Source organism: Phacochoerus africanus, chromosome 15 (genome assembly GCF_016906955.1).
Source record: "Phacochoerus africanus isolate WHEZ1 chromosome 15, ROS_Pafr_v1, whole genome shotgun sequence".
Classification (NCBI taxonomy): Eukaryota; Metazoa; Chordata; class Mammalia; order Artiodactyla; family Suidae; genus Phacochoerus; species Phacochoerus africanus.
In genome coordinates this window covers 106,500,505-106,517,784 of record NC_062558.1, presented here as the reverse complement: position 1 = coordinate 106,517,784, position 17,280 = coordinate 106,500,505, and the positions used below count along the sequence as shown (strand labels likewise).

Genomic DNA, 17,280 nt, shown 5'->3' with positions numbered 1-17,280 from the left:
GACATCTCTATCACCTCAAGACCCTGTCTGCCCAAGATAAAGAGGCTCTCTTTCACCACTTGACCCAAGAGCCAGGGAAATCATCATCATGTTTGGAGCAGAGAGGGTATAACTGAAAAGGTTGCCTTCACTGATTTATTCCAGAAGAAATAAAACCCACCCCATAAAGCAAGTTAACTGAAATCTTGGGACAAAACATTTCATCACCCTCTGGCATAGAGGAGTGCCTTAATAAACTGCATTTTGGCAAAGTTATCAGCACAATTTTGTTTACTATAATTTTAAACCTAACATGATTACGAGTCTAACATAATGACAGAATGAGTACAACTTTTACTATAACTTTAATACACAAACTATGTATTATAGAATCAAATAACAAAAGTATCTGCAAACTACAACTCCTTTCCAGTTCTTTGTCTCTAACAATATGAAAAAATTTTCCCACAAGGAGTTCCCTGATGGCCTAGTGATTGAGGAGCCAGCAGCATTGTCACTGTTGTGGCATGGTTATGATCCCTGGCCCAGGAACTTCCTCATGCCATGGGTATGGACAAAAAAAAAAAAAAAAAGCTCTCAAATTCTGCCCTGTTCAATTTGTGAAAACTTTTTGCTTTTATTCTTTTAGTTTTCTTTAACTAATTTAACCTTCTAAGTTTCATACTCTCCCTTCTCCCAGAAGCCCAGGCCCAAAGCTGTTAAAAATTCCTCTCTGAATCTTCAAACCATACAAATTAACATTTATGAGATTAATGTATCTACACATAAGAAAGACATAATTTATCAAACTATAAATAAGGAACACACATGCAGTTAGAAGGCAGTTTTCCACTACCTTTTCAAGGTGACAATACATTGGTAAATAAATATGAAAAAAAAAGCATGCAAGTGTGTAATAATTTTAAGGACTTATCAAAAATAAATTCTGAACATAGTCCAGCCCCTCCACAATTTAACAATAATGAAGAAAGTAGTTCATTTATTGTAGTACTCAGCCAAATTTTACACCAAATGAATTTATATTTAAGCATAATTAAAGCTAACAAATAGTTTTCAAGTATCCTAATACTACATGCACCAATAAAGTTTATATAAAATAAACTAGAAAATTAAGCTCTACCACTTGCAAAGTGTTATATAATTTACTGTGCACAAAGCACATGTTTTCTAGTCCTTTTTTCAACGCTACTGTTCCTAAAGTTTAAAATTTCAAAATCAATGGCTTAATTGAGGAGAGTGACCTATCCTACTTTTAGACAACTTGAAATGCTCAGATTAGTAAATTGGTGTCTTAAAACTTTTTTCCTTGCGTGTCAAAAGATATATGATTCAACCACTCAACTAAAACATCACTCAGAAAAACACATGAGTGATGAAAAACATGAAACATGAAACATTTTCTCATTAAAGATGACAATATAAAAACAGTGCCAAGAAAAAAAAAAAAAAACACTTTCTACTGAAAGACTGTCAGTTTGACATAAATAAGAGTATACTCAATCTAGAGTGCAATCATGTTACAATTATACATAACATGGCTCATTTGAATTCTCAATTGCAGTTTGGAGGTTATAAGACAAATTATGCTGTATTCCAACTTTAGCCTATTAATTTAGAAAAACAAAGATCTTAGGTCAATTTAACTACAATTTAACTGAAATACTATTTAAAATTAATAGATGCAATTTTTAACATGGCTCACCAACTGGTTCAAATGGCCACAAGCAGGAATTTCACACCTGCAAGAGAACACATGTGATAATCCTCATAAAATAATAATATGAATATTCATGTGATTTGGAAATTGTCAAGTTAAATGTCAAACTTGAGTCAGTCTGACTTTGTTATTATCCTAAAATAATTTTTATGTTTCTTTACTGTTAACATGGAAAGCACTAAAACTGATCATTTAATAAACTTTACTACAATAAAATTTTTTAAAATATTTAACCTACAAATATCTTTTACTTTTTATGTCTGAAAAGCTATAGTTGCAAAATATGAAAAGGCAAAAAATATTATATATGGTAACATTTTAGTCTTGGGAAAAAACATATATAAGACAAGATATGTAAAAATATAGACATATGAAAATAATTGTTTTTCACACAAAAACTGAATTTTAAAAGACCTAAAAATGTGGAGGGAAATGAAATGTGACACATCTTCCTATGTTTGATATTTCATACAGAATATAATATGTCATCTCTGCTATTAACAATTAATATAGAAAAAAGCAAACCCTACTTTATAGTTTGGTTTATACTATAATATGATAGGTGTCTTTCCACTAGAAAAAAATTCTGGCTCCCAAACATATAGTCTTCCTTAAGAATATGGCAACTCCATTCTGAATATTTCCTTTAAAAAATACTTATCCTATAAAATACTGCAACTACTATAATATTCTAAGAAATTTTACTGTTTTTGCCATTCAATAAGCAAGTGAGTCATCTTTAGAAAAGTCAAAGGAATCTCTTTTCCTTAATACTTTTAGCACTGCCTCATTTTTTCGAGCAGTTTTACACTGGAGTTACTAGCTACCTTCATTTTCTATAGCCTTAATAGCTTAGGACCATATACTAAAACATGACAGATGTGTTGTAACATTCTTCATAGCTTTACTGCTAACAGCATTTTTTATTTCTGATTCCAAACATACAGCACACATTTGAAAGGAGTCAAAGATCTCAAATGTAGTTTTTATATTCATTTTTAACAAAATTTAGAAGTCGGGGCTGTCAAAAAAAAAAGTGTTTTCAAGTGGGAACAGAGACACAAAGTTGTAAATTTACCATTACTAATAAAAGAAAATCATACCCGCACTTTGTGAATGACAACTGCAGGGAAGAGGACAGCAAAGTGAGACAACTGGGGAAGAGAGGACACATACAATAGGGAAAGAGAAAGCAGAAACATATTCCATCACAGGGTGGAAGAGATATATATTTTGAGGGTGGAAAACCATCAGAGGTACAATGACTTCATTAGCCATCATACCTCCCAGAAAACAAACATAACCATGAAAAAGGCACCAAAATACACACTAGTCCCTATACACAACTGGAAAGGTCAAAAATTAAAAGAAGTAGCTGGGAGAAATATCATCTGTAAAAGGCCAGAAAAGGGACTTGTAGAAGATAGAAACTGCATTTCAACTCCACTCCTTGTTCCCATATGATAATAAGAGCTGGTTTTTTTCCTGAATATTCATCAAACTTTCAAACAACATATGTATAAAAAGGAGGTGGAATGTGAGGCCTTGGCTTTCCAAAATGAAATCAGCAGATTAAAGGCAAAGACATATCAGTAAACAGGTAATTATCCAACTAGTTATTAGAGACCTATGTTAAGAAAATATAACAGAAGTTCAGTTTACATAAAGATATAAAAGTATATGCGCAGGAGTTCCTGTCGTGGTTCAGTGGTTAACGAATCCGATTAGGAACCATGAGGTTGCCGGTTCAATTCCTGGCCTTGCTCAGTGGGTTAACGATCCGGCGTTGCCGTGAGCTGTGGTGTAGGTTGCAGACACAGCCTGGATCCCATGTTGCTGTGGCTCTGGCGTAGGCTGGTGGCTACAGCTCCAATTTGACCCCTAGTCTGGGAACCTCCATATGCTGCAGGAGCGGCCCAAGAAATGGCAAAAAGACAAAAAAAAAAAAAGCATATTCACATGCATATTCAAGGTAAACTACCATAAAAATTCAAGACTACAAATCTTAAATTAAATTGCAAGACCATGGATTTGGCTCTAGAGGGCGACCTTGGTCCTCTAGACAAGTAAGTAAACTTTAGACAAGTTACAGAATTTACCCTCCTGCCCAAAAAAAGTGTTAAAATTTAAGATGTCCAGATAGTAAAAATTCTCAAACTTTCTTGGATTAAGAGACCTTAGCGGCTCAGTAGTTTTTCATGGCATCCCCTAAAACCATCAGAAATACCTAATCATTCTATTTAATAAGTAGTTATGTCCAACAATTTAGCAAAGATTTTTTTATGTCCTAACACTTTGAACCCATTAAACACACACACACACACATAACACACACATACACATTAAAGGAAAAAAGTTTTATTTCATTCTTAAATAACCACAATTAATTATTAACCGGGCATGTGTGCCTGTTATGCACTGTATAATTTCACAAACCTTGAAATCAGATTGGACACCACCACCTTCATTTACTGTCCCACACTGATTTTTGCACAGTATCCAATTTTTATCATAGCAAATTCAGAAAAAAAAGAATCACAAAGATACAATGCCATAGACAATAATGTCATTTAATGTTTAAATTGTGTACTACCTCAAGCAGTCTGCACTGTGTCCAACCAACGTAAAGTATCACTGAGTTTGCAGTGGTCCCCCCTGCGTTAGCTACAGCACATGGGTGCCCAGGCACAGCTTGGGAATCACAGCACTATAGTTTTAAGTCCCAGGAGCATGTAAACTGCTCAATGTTTTAATTAACTGTAAGTAAAATTAACTATAACAAATGTTTTTAAAGATTTAAAAATTATTTTATTTACTTGGGAAACCAGTTTTTCTTTGAGTAATAAAAAGACAACTATTAAATTCTTAAAGGAAGATTTTTTTTCCAATTTGATTATTGCTTTTATGTGATTATTTTCATAAATGCTGGTTGTACTAAATTTGATAAACAATAATTCGAAGAGGAGAAATAGGAAATTTATTATTTTATCTCGTCCTGAGAAACAACTTCTCTGAATTTAAAAATGCTGCAAATTGATCCAGTCTCACTGCTGCCAATCTCACTAATTTCCTACTCTGAGGAGCACAAGTACGGGAGTCAAATAATATTTGAAATTCTTAAGAATAAGAATGCTTAAGAATAAGAATTAACTTCTAAATTACTAGAAATGGACAGTATACCCACCCATCTCACAAAGACCGTGGTTACTGAAAATCAGAAAAGTGACCAAGGAAGGAGTTCAACCTCAAAATCTGTGCCACTGGCATATGCTACCATGATCAATTAGAAGTCAAAGGATGGGGTGAGAATAGTCAGCTAAGGGGAAAAAAAAGAAGATGAAGCTACCCAAGGAATAACTAGGAAATAAAATCAATGTTAGATTAAAGAATTTTCACAACCATACAATATAACTGAAAATGTGTCATGTTTAAAAAAAATTAAGGTTATTACAAATATATAGAGCACCCCAATTTTACATGTAAAAAAATGAAAATAGAATTTGGTTAATTATCTAAAAAAGAATATTTGAAAAGCAAGAAAAACCATATGGCTATATTAATACTTACCTGCTGAATGATTTTGGAAGTTTTCTGAAGATTCTCTCTGGGAGGGACTTTACCAAATAATTTCCAACCAGGAGCACTATGTACAACTGATTTGAGTTCCTTTGCCCTTTTTGGAAAAAGATTTCTGAAACACAAAAAAGTGACATGAATTGTGTTTCTGATAACCAAGGAACTACTTAATAATAATTTTTAAAGTCTGCTTAATCCCAAGACAAATGCAAAATACTTTTAAATAAAATTATTTCTACTACTTATACTACTACTAGACTGACAAGACTTATTTAAGAATATTTGCCTTATATAGAAATATTAGAAGATTCATCAACAGAGATGTTAAAACAAATTGGGAGAAAAATGACAAGTGTAAATGAAACATAAATATTTGCTTTGAAATCAGCTAGAGTGTACAAGAATTGACTATACATGTACTTGACAATAAAGGCCAAGAATCTGAGAACAAAAAAGTTAAAGAAAATCTGTATAAAATAGGTAAAGGATTATGTAATAAAATCTTTGGATTTTCAATAATGATCTGTTATTGTTTGTAATAAAAGGGTTTCTACTGAGCCCTATTGCTGTAGTTGTTCTATTGCTGTAATGTATGTATATGTAAATTGATTTTCCTAGGACAGGTATGTACAGCAAAAGCGTCAGTATGTAACCAAGAAAGTCTCTCCCATTGAAAATCTTTTTAAAAATATACACAAGGTTCAAAGAGTTTACCTATTACCTCCATATCCTTACCACTAAATTATCCACTGTACATGTAAGCAGGAATAATATTCAAAATACAAATATATCAATACAGCATGCCAGGGCATCATGGACTAATAAGAAAGGTACTGATGAATCCAAATGAATATCAATCCTTCATATAAGCCACGATATAAATACTCATTAAGAAAAATTTAAATTTGCACATACAGTTACAGTCATAGTTATCTGAAATTGCAAATAATTCAGTTCATCTACACTTAAAATATTATATAAACATATCTGTTCTTAAAAGTATATTATTGTGATAAGAAGAGGGTAAGTTTTAAAATCATAACGTTAAAGCTATTCCTTAACAAGTTTAGAAAAGTAACAATGGGCTCCTACAAGAGAATGTGGGCTATTCAATAATAAATTAAAAAAACACTCATTTCCTTTAGGTGTGTGATGGAAGTGAACTGATGACCATTTAGAGTAACTTCTACTTAGGATACTCTAGGTTTCATCTCAGGGACCATATACAGTAACTCAATTCTCTGTAAAATCTAGGTTGGAGATTTTCAATTATGATTATATTGAGGACTGGCATATTTATAACACAAGTTCAAGACTCTAAAGATGGCCTATTAATTTAAACAGTACTTGATAACTTATGTACTGCTTATCAATTAATTGCCTTACAGCTGTCTATTTATCCTGCAATATATTCTCTGTGATAACAGAATTCCTTTGAGCACTTCTCCTTTTAAAATAAACACGAGACCGTTAAGCTTTCTCAGTAGAGAGCATGGAAGGAACACAGCAGGAAAAAGGGATTCTGATCTCCTGTGGTTTCCAGCTGCTGCAGTGGTTTGGGTGTGAAATCTGCTCAGTCATGTGCCCAGAACATTAAGTCCCTTAGCAAGCAAACTTGCAGCCTCAGTGACTCAACCTGGAGACAGCTTTCCTGCAATTCTGTTAATATGGAAACTGGCACTCCAAAGGCTTCCTGCCAGCACTGGTGCACCACTTCCCTCTGTAAATGCCACACAGCTCACTCCTACTCCCCAGGCAGGAGGACCAAACCATGCTTCCCCTATAGGCCTCTTTATGGTCTGCCTACACTCCAAAGGACTGCCATCCAACCATGCTAAACACAGGAGAAAAAATTTGTCACCATGGCTTATGTAAAGAATTCTTGAATGTGACATCAAAAGCATGAAAAAAAAAAAGAAAAAACTGATAACTTAAGCTTAAATTTAAAACATCTGCACTTCAGGAGTTCCCATCGTGGCGCAGTGGTTAACGAATCCCACTAGGAACCATGAGGTTGCAGGTTCGATCCTTGCCCTTGCTCAGTGGGTTAACGATCCGGCGTTGCCATGAGCTGTAGTGTAGGTTGCAGACGCGGCTCAGATCCCGCGTTGCTGTGGCTCTGGCGTAGGCCAGTGGCTACAGCTCCGATTCGACCCCTAGCCTGGGAACACCCATATGCCGCGGGTGCGGCCCAAGAAATAGCAAAAAAAAGACCAAAAAAAAATCTGCACTTCAAAAGACACCACTAATGTAAAATGAAAGATTAAGAAGATGCAGAAATCAGTCCCTCCACCAAAGTAAAAATTGAGCCAGCAAGAGCACTTGGAATCAACTATTTTAGAACTACAGAACCTTATTGGACATTTATAATAACCACGGGAATACAGGAAAGGAGAAGCTGCTAATCTTTCCTAAGTGAACAGCATGTGAACCAACTACCATCCCCCATTCCTTAGCCCCTCTCTCCACAGAAGTGGGGATAGCATCCCACTGGCTCCAGGAGGGATAGTTTCTGGAACAGGCAACAGCAGCCTCCATTGGTGGTATCTATTGGAATATTAAAAGAGACAGAACTCTATTTGTTCCCTCTTTTTTTTGATCCAGACATTTAAGAAAATCTTTGACATGTCACCAGCTAACTACAGAAATAACAGAACATAAACTTGTAGCACACACAAAAAGGATTACACACTTCGCAAAAACAATTCGGAAATATCACAAATGGATGACTCTAGCCCTCAATGAGCAAAACTCAGCAATCACTCAAAATTAGGAGAATGGATTTACAGACATACCACAATACCCAGGATGTCCAGATCACAACTAAAAAATTACAATACATAAAAAAAAAAGGAAAGTACAGACCATTCACAAGAAAAAGCAAATTTGGCAAAAACCATTTCAGGAGCACAAAGATAAAAGAATGAACAGAAATGAGCAGAGCCTGAGAAACTTGTGTGACATTATCAAGTGTACCAAAACACGTACTATGAAAGTCCCGAAAGCAGAAGATAAAAACAAAGGGGCTGAAAAAAAATTTTTTTGAAGAAATAGTGGTTAAAAACTTCTCAAATGTGATAAAAGACATGAATCTATACATCCAAGAAGCTCAACAAACTTCAAGCAAAACAAACTCAAAGAGATATACACTGAGACACATTATAGTCAAACTGTCAAAAGACAAATACAGAATTTTGAAAGCAGCAGAAAAGAAGCAACTATAACAAGTAATCTTCAATAAGATTAATACCCGATTTTTTATCAGACATACCATGAGGGCCAGAAAGCAGCAGTCCGTCATAATTTAAAATTCTTTAAATAAAAAAAGTATACACAAATCTATTCTTCAAGAAAGAAAGAAAAACAAAGATATTTCTAGATAAACAAATGTTAAGGGAGCTCATTTCTAACAGATCTGCCCTACAAGAAATGTAAGGAGTTCTTAACAATGAAATGAAAAGTAACTCAAAGCCATAAGAAGACATAACATTGGTAAAATTAACTATATAGGTAAATGTCAAAGCTGAAAAAGGTATTATTACACCTTATAGTTTGTAACCACATTTTCCCTATGTGATTTAAAAGGTAAATGCATGGAGTTCTCATCGTGGCTCAGAGGTTAACAAATCCGACTAGGAACCATGAGGTTGCAGGTTCGATCCCTGGCCTTGCTCAGTGGTTTAAGGATCCGGCGTTGCTGTGAGCTGTGGTGTAGGTCACAGATGCGGCTCGGATCCTGCATCCCGCGTTGCTGTGGCTCTGGCGTAGGCCGGCGGCTATGGCTCCAATTTTACCCCCAGCCTGGGAACCTCCATATGCCTCTGGAGCAGCCCAAGAAATGGCAAAAAGACAAAAAAAAATTAAAAATTAAAAAAAATAAAAAGTAAATAAACAAATATCTACATATTTATGTTATTGGACATACAATGCATAAACATGTATTCTCTGACAATAACAATATAAAAGAGGAAAAAGAAGTGTATAGTAGCATAGTGTTTGTACACTAATGAAACTAGCTTATATGCTAATGAAACTAAGGTGGTACATATAAACTAGGTTGTTTAAAGTTAATTTTAATTTAAGATGTTAATTGCAACCCCTAAAGTTACCACTAAGAAAATAACTTCAAAATAATACATAAAAGGGAGTTCCCATCCTGGCCCAGTGGTTAACAAACCCCACTAGTATCCATGAGAACGCAGGTTCGATCCCTGGCCTTGCTCAGTGGGTTGAGGATCCAGTGTTGTGGCTATGGTGTAGGCCGGCAGCTACAGCTCCGATTTGACCCCTAGCCTGGGAACTTCCATATTGCATGGGCACAGCCCTAAAAAAAAAAAAAAAAAAGGAGCATGATTGGGGAGTTCCCCCTTCACCCCCTTCAGTGCAGTTAAGAATTGGACTGCAGCAGCTTGGATCACTGAGGAGGTACAAGTAGACAGACAATAGCCGCCCCCACCTGCCAGAGGAGCTGGCACAGTGTGGCTGGTTTATTGGGTTGCAACACAGAGGCTGCCCTAGTCAGGACTCTAAATATTTCAGAGAAGTGCTGGAAGCAACCAAGATGCACCCCCCACTACTCCCACCCCCACCCTGGGATCTGGGACAGAGGAAGAGGTGTGAGTGGGGGGTGTGGGAGGCGGGTAGAGACAAAGACAGATTTTTTTTTTTGCTTTTTAGATTAAAAAAAAAAGAGGTTGAAAGTAAAAGGATGGAAAATTATATTGAAAGCAAATAGTAACCAAAAGAGCACTGGAGTAGCTATATTATTGTCAGACAAAATAGATGTGAAGTCAAAAAAGGTTACAAGAGGTGCAGGTTTGATCACCAGCCTGGTACAGGGGGTTAAAAGGTCTGGTATCGCCACAGCTGCAGCATAGGTCATGGCTGCAGCTTGGATTCAATTCCTGGCCTGGGTTCAGACATTAAAAAAAAAAAGGAGAATGACTGGATTGGCAGATTGCATTAAAACAATATCTATATGCTATCTGTAAGAGATTTACTTCAGATTAAAAAAGAAGAGGTTGAAAGTAAAAGGATGGAAAATTATATTGAAAGCAAATAGTAACCAAAAGAGAGCTGGAGTGGCTGTATTATTGTCAGACAAAATAGATGTGAAGCCAAAAGAGGTTACAAGAGGAGTTCCCGTTGTAGCACAGTGGAAACAAATCTGACTAGGAACCATGAAGTTGTGGGTTTGATCCCCAGCCTTGTTCAGTGGGTTGGGGATCTGGCGTTGCTGTGGGCTGTGGTGGTGTAGGTCATAGATGCGGCTAGAATCCGGCGTTTTGCTGTGGCTCTGGCATAGGTGGGTGGCTAAAGCTCCAATTGGACCCGTAGCCTGGGAACCTCCATATGCGGTGGATGTGAGCCCAACACACGCACACACGCAAAAGGTTACAAGAGGCAAAAAAGAACACTGTACGTTGAAAAAAAAAAAGTTTAATCTAGCAAGAAGATATAACTATTACAAACACAACTAACAACAGAACCCCAAAATATATAATAAAAAATTGTTAATACTGAAGGAAGAAATAGTCCTAAGATAATAACTGGAGGCTTCAGTACCCTGCTTTCAATAATAGAACCACAGAGATCAAAAAGGAAATAGAGGACTTAAATATTATAAATCAGGGAGTTCCCGTCGTGGCGCAGTGGTTAACGAATCCGACTAGGAACCATGAGGTTGCGGGTTCGGTCCCTGCCCTTGCTCAGTGGGTTCAGGATCCGGCGTTGCCGTGAGCTGTGGTGTAGGTTGCAGACGCGGCTCGGATCCCGAGTTGCTGTGGCTCTGGTGTAGGCCGGTGGCTACAGCTCCGATTCGACCCCTAGCCTGGGAACCTCCATATGCCGCGGGAGCGGCCCAAAGAAGTAGCAAAAAAAAAGACAAAAAAAAAGACAAAAAAAAATATTATAAATCAATTAGATCTAACAGACCTACACAGACCATTCCACTAAACAACCATAAAATACACGCTTTTTTTTTCTTTTTCGGCCACACCCAAAGCATATGGAAGTTGCCAGACCAGGGACTGAATCTGAGCCACAGCTTCAAAAACACTGGATCCTCAACCTACTGCACTGGGCTGGGGATCAAACAGGTGCCACCACAAAGACAAACCAGATCATTAACCCACTGCACCACAGTGGGAACTCCAAAATACACATTCTTAAGGGCACATGGAATATTTTCCAGAATGAACAATATTGTTAATGCACAAAAGTCTTAATAAATTTTAAAATATTAAAATCATGGCACAGTATCTTTTTCAACCACAATAAAATGAAACTATAAATCAATAACAGGAAGAAAACTGGAAAATTCACAAATAGGCAGAAATTAAACAATACAGTCTTTTTTTTTTTTTTTTTTAATTTAATGGCCACACCTGCAGCATATGGAAGTTCCCAGGTCAGGAATTAAATCCAAGCTGTAGCTGCAACCTATGCTGCAGCTGCAGCAACACTGGATCCTTTAACCCACTGTGCCACAGCCAGAACTCTGCAACAGTCTTAAAGAGCCAATAGGTCAAGGAAGAAATCATAAACTAGAAAACACCTGAGATGAAGTGAAATGTAAATACAACATACCAAAACTTATGAGATAAAGCAAAGACAATGCTAAAAGCTATTTTATAGCTGTAAACACCTACATTTAAAAAGAACCATACCTCATATCAATAATCTAACAGCACATTTGAAAAAAACTAGAAAAACAACAAACTAAACCCAAAGCTAGCAGAGGAAGAAAATAATAAAGATTAAAGTGGATAAAATGGGAGTTCCCGTTGTAGCTCAGCAATAACCAACCCAACTAGTATCCATGAGGATGCAGGTTCAATCCTTGGCCTTGATCAGTGGGTTAAGGATCCAGCATTGGTGTAAGCTGCGGTATAGGTCCCGTGTGGTAGTGGCCTAAGCCAGTGGCTGCAGCTCCAATTTGACCCCTGACCCCGGAGTTTCCATATGCCTTGAGTGTGGCTCTAAAAAGAAAAAAATAAAAATAAAAAAATTTTAAATTAAGTGGATACAATGAAATAGAGAAGTTTAAAACAAAAGAAAAAAATTAAGCCAGTTCTTTGGAAAGATCGACAAAGTTGACAATCTTTTATCTAGACTGACTAAGAAAAAAAGAGAAGATCCAAAATCCTAAAAGCAGAAATGAAAGTTGGACATTAGTACCAAAATGAGTATATATGAATAGCATGAACAACTGTTCACAAAGAAATCAAATAACTTAGGTGAAATGGAAAAATTCCTAGAAATACACATACTTTCAAAACTCACTCAAGAAGTAGGAAATCTGAATAAACTTGTAAATAAGAAGATTGACTCAATAATCAAAAACCTCCTAACAAAGAAAAGCTTAGGACCAGATGGCTTCACTGGTGAAATCTAACAAATATTTAAAGAATGCCAATCTTTCTCAAACTCTTCTCAAAAACTTTAAAGATAAGAATACTTTCCAATTCATTCTGCGGCCAGCATTACCCTGATACAAAGCCAAAGACATTACCAAAAAAAAAAAAAAAAAAAGGAAAGATAGAAAGCTATGGACCAAATTCCCATATGAACATTAGACACAAAAACCCTCACCAAATATTAACATACAGAATCCAGAATTCAGCAGCTAATGTAAGGACTATACACCATGATCAAGTGAGATTTACCCCCCAGAATACAAGGGTACCTCAACAAATTAAAATCAATCAAGGTAATTCAGCATAGTAATAGAACGATGGGTGTAAAATCACATGGTCATCTCTGATGACATAGAAAAAATTTTTAAGAAAATCTGACACTCCTTCATGACAAAAACACCACAGTACAAAGTAAAGTTGTAGAACATTTCCATCACATCAAAGAGATCCTTCGTGTTCATTTGCAGTCAATTCCCATTTCTAGTTTCTGGTGTACAAATCTTTCACTTCCTTGGTTAAGTATTTTATTGTTTTTGATGCTATTGTAAAAGGAATTGTTCTCAATTTCCTTTTGGGGTTGTTCATGCTAGTGTATAGAGTGGGTTTCTGGAACTTTTCAGATCTTTACCTACAATCTTAACTGTTTCAAATCTAAAAAGCTATAAAATGCTTGTCTCCTCACAACAATGCACAAACAAAGTAGTGCTTTTGAAGTAGAAATACAGAGTTACATATATAATTAAAATGGGGTAACCATTAAATAAAAGAGCATAAGCGTTTTTTTTTTTTTTTTTCCAAATTCAGTGAAGCACAGCTTCAAACAATACGACCTGGCTGAGAATACAGACATAGCAACAGAATGTGACTACAAATCTAAGATGCAAATATACATGACAGATCAGCAAATTGTCCATGGGCAGAGTTTTATAAGGAGTCTTTGGAACTGGTTATCTCTCTATACCTTTACCTACAATTAGATACTGTAATCACTACCAACCACACTGAAAACACTTAATGAAAAACTAGAGGCTAGGCATATCACTAATATACATGAGACTTCTATAAGTCACAGAACAGTACTCTTTATTTATTTTGCTTTGTAGGGCCACACCTGCGGCATACACAAGTTCCCGGGCTAGGGGTCCAATTGGAGCTACAGCTCCCAGCCTATGCCACAGCCACAGCAATGCAGGATCTGAGTCGCATCTGCAAACTACACCACAGCTCATCGCAATGCCAGAACCTTAACCCACTGAGCGAGGCCAGGAATCAAACCTGCAACTTCATGGTTCCCAGTCGGATTTATTTCCACTGGGCCACATCAGGAACTCCAGAACAGTACTCTAAAAATCACAGCCAAAGAGTTCCCATCGTGCGTTGTATCAATGAGGATGCAGGTTCAATCCCTGGCCTTGCTCAGTGGGTTAGGGATTGATCCCGCTGTGTAGCAAGCTGTAGTGTAGGTCTCAAACGCGACTCAGATCCTGAGTTGCTGTTGCTCTGGCTGTGGCATAGGCCAGCGGCTACAGCTCCAATTCCACCCCTGGCCTGGGAACCTCCATATGCCACTGGTGTGGTCCTAAAAAAAAGACAAAAAAAAAATTCACAGCCAAAATGCAAACACACATAAATTTGAGTAAAGGTTGTTAAAAATTATCCTGCATCACACACAGAAAAAAAAAAAAAAAACTGGTAATATGTGTGTGCATGTGTTTATATGCAAAATTAATTTATAAGGATATTTTAGAGTTCCAAAATTAAAGTCAGGAAATTTTTTTTTTAAGCCATCCCCATGGCATGTGGAAGTTCCAGGGCCAGGGATAAAACCCCAGCCATAGCAATGACCCAAGCCACTGTGGTATCAACACCAGATCATTAACTTGCTATGCTGCAAGAGAACTACAAGGAATATTAACTCTTTTTTTTTTTTTTGTCTTTTTGCCATTTCTTGGGCCACTCCTGTGGCATATGGAGGTTCCCAGGCTAGGGGTCTAATCGGAGCTGTAGCTGCCAGCCTACGCCAGAGCCACAGCAACGCAGGATCCGAGCAGCGTCTGCAACCTACACCACAGCTCACGGCAACGCCGGATAGTTAACCCACTGAGCAAGGGCAGGGATCGAACCCGCAACCTCACGGTTCCTAGTCGGATTTGTTAACCACTGCGCCACGACGGGAACTCCCAATATTAACTTCTTAAACCAAGCAAAAATAGGTCTTTGAATGGATGTAGTTTCTGCTATGATTAGCAAAGGAAAAAAGCAAAAAAACAACCTCTACAATAAAAAGTCTGGTTCCAATATATATTATAGTACAATATTACAATCATATTAAGTTCAGAATGAAGTTTAAATTCTCATTAAATCATAAGAAACAAATCAAAGCCAAATACCAGTAAATTTGGGTTACTATAAGGGATTTTCATAAAAGAACTGGAACCTACAAGTATCCAGCCAATTGCTAAGACAGGCCAAACTTCAGATAATGTTTCACATTAATTTCTTACGCCACTAAGAAATTTTGTACTGGGTTTTCAGGTTATCCTTCACTGCAAAAACTATTTATAATGTAGCTAAATGGTATACAATGCAATGAAAACTAACTCTAAAATACTTTTATAGATATATAGAATTATATTAAAACAACATTACATATCAAATGGGCTTCTATTCATTAACCTAGGAAGAGAATCTCCACTTTAAGGGGAAAACACAATAAGAAAACATATAACTAGACTAACAATGTGCTCCATTGTTCTTCTCACACCCAATCCCTTCTCCCACCCAGTCCACTGTCAGGGAACTGGGAAAGTTGAGGTCTCAATGCAAATAAATGTGTGGGACTAGATTCCTAATCACCTTTTCAAACCAAATATGCAGGGGCATGCAAGAGCATGCACACACACACACACACACATTCACACTCCCCCACCCTTTTTCCTATCCCCTAAGACATTCAAAAATTTTAAAGGTTTTATTTTTTTATCTTAAAGGCCGCAACCGAGGCATATGGAAGTTCCCAGACTAGGAGTCAAATTGGACAGGTGCAGCTGCCGGTCTATGCCACAGCCACAATAAGGCCAGATCCAGCCACTGCAACCTACACCTCGGCTTGTAGCAACACCTCAATTCTCAACCCACCGGGCAGGGCCAACTCCAAAGTTCTTAAATTTAAAGCAACATTAAAGGTTTCTTTGCAAAACAAACTAAACGTGTTCAAGCACCCACACATGAAAGAGGACAAATCTTCCTATATTCTGGAGGCAGAACTTGATGGTCTAAATGAGATTTATATGGCAGTGCTGGGGGAAGGGTCATTCATTCTGCCTGTTTCATGTTGCAGAGGAGGGGCAGGGGAGAGGGACACTTCTAGCTTCTTATTTATCTCAAACTGAGGGGAAGAAATTTTGGTGACAGACATTGCTGCCTGTCATAGCAGAGAAGACACAATGTGCTCTACTTTTCTAATATGCAGGCTGCTTTCTCTGCATCCCTCCGTTTCCCATCTCCATAGGAAAGGCCTGCTGTGCTAGTGATTAGCTGCATAAATTTAATTTGGGTGAAGCATTAGGAGACCTACTGCCCACCAAAAGGCATGTCTTTCAACACAGATTTCATCAGTATTAAAGCTGATGTTTTGAGGGCCCATATGTCTGTGTCCTATGTCCATGTCTTTTTCTCTACTGATTACAAACTCAGATGGGCTGATAACTACATGTTCTTCCCAAACCCCAACAGTCGAGTTTTTATAGGTGGAAAGATGTCTTATTGCTTTACATATACGGGAAATATTAAAAACTATGTTTTCTAGTTTGCAGTTTTTTTGTGTGTTTCATTCTGTGACATTTTTTCAGAGAATAGGGAATGGTAGTAGTAATCCATCTTTCCTCCATTAAATTCACTCTCCACCACCAATCAATGCTGTTTGCAAAGAAAACCACCTACACACACATGAAGAGACACAAACACACTATCTTCCATTCTCTTCACTACCTTGTGTCCTCTCTTTATAACAAAAAGAAATTAAGAAAATCTGTTGCACCAGTTAAGAAAGAGCAACAGTTGAGAAATAGAAGCTTAATGTTTCTATATTGCTGAAAACATAGAGAAAGAGATGCATACGAAGAAAATACTGATGTGGGGATTAGAAGAGAAAGAAGGGAAAAGAAAAAAAAAAAAAAGGCCAAGCCTCTCTCTTAGTGGTTTCTATGATAAAGGTTGATGATTGGCTTTTGCTTGTTAATACTTGCTTCATATATCTGTGTCTGTTTCACTTTTCCATGATTTCTTCATTTCCTGTACTATACTAAAAGAATTACAGATGATATAAAAGAGTCAGACCGCTTGACTATTACACCCTATTAAAGGATAAAGCTAAGCAAAAACGGGCAAAACTTATTCACACCATGTAAGTTCTCTGCCCATAATTTCTAAAGTAGACTCTCCAGTTCTTGGGTCTTTAAGAATTGGCACACTAACTCACATATCTGAGCAAAAGCCATGTAAATTCCATATTTTCTCAGATTGTATAATTTGACACTACAGAAAACTGTGACTGCCTAATCCTGAATC

General features: G+C 36.9%; 1 protein-coding gene across 4 annotated transcripts in view; it reads right to left on the bottom strand.

Moving 5' to 3' along the window:
- TBC1D12 (TBC1 domain family member 12) overlaps nt 1-17,280 on the bottom strand; it is an 89,035-nt gene that overhangs the window by 46,276 nt on the left and 25,479 nt on the right. For 3 of the 4 annotated variants that reach the window (XM_047760955.1, XM_047760956.1, XM_047760957.1), the window contains exon 2: nt 5,285-5,408. In XM_047760955.1, the coding sequence (XP_047616911.1) occupies nt 5,285-5,408 (124 nt within the window). Of the gene's footprint in view, nt 1-1,702; nt 1,740-5,284; nt 5,409-17,280 lie in introns of all 4 variants that reach the window. The other variant, XM_047760958.1, reaches the window with a different exon arrangement.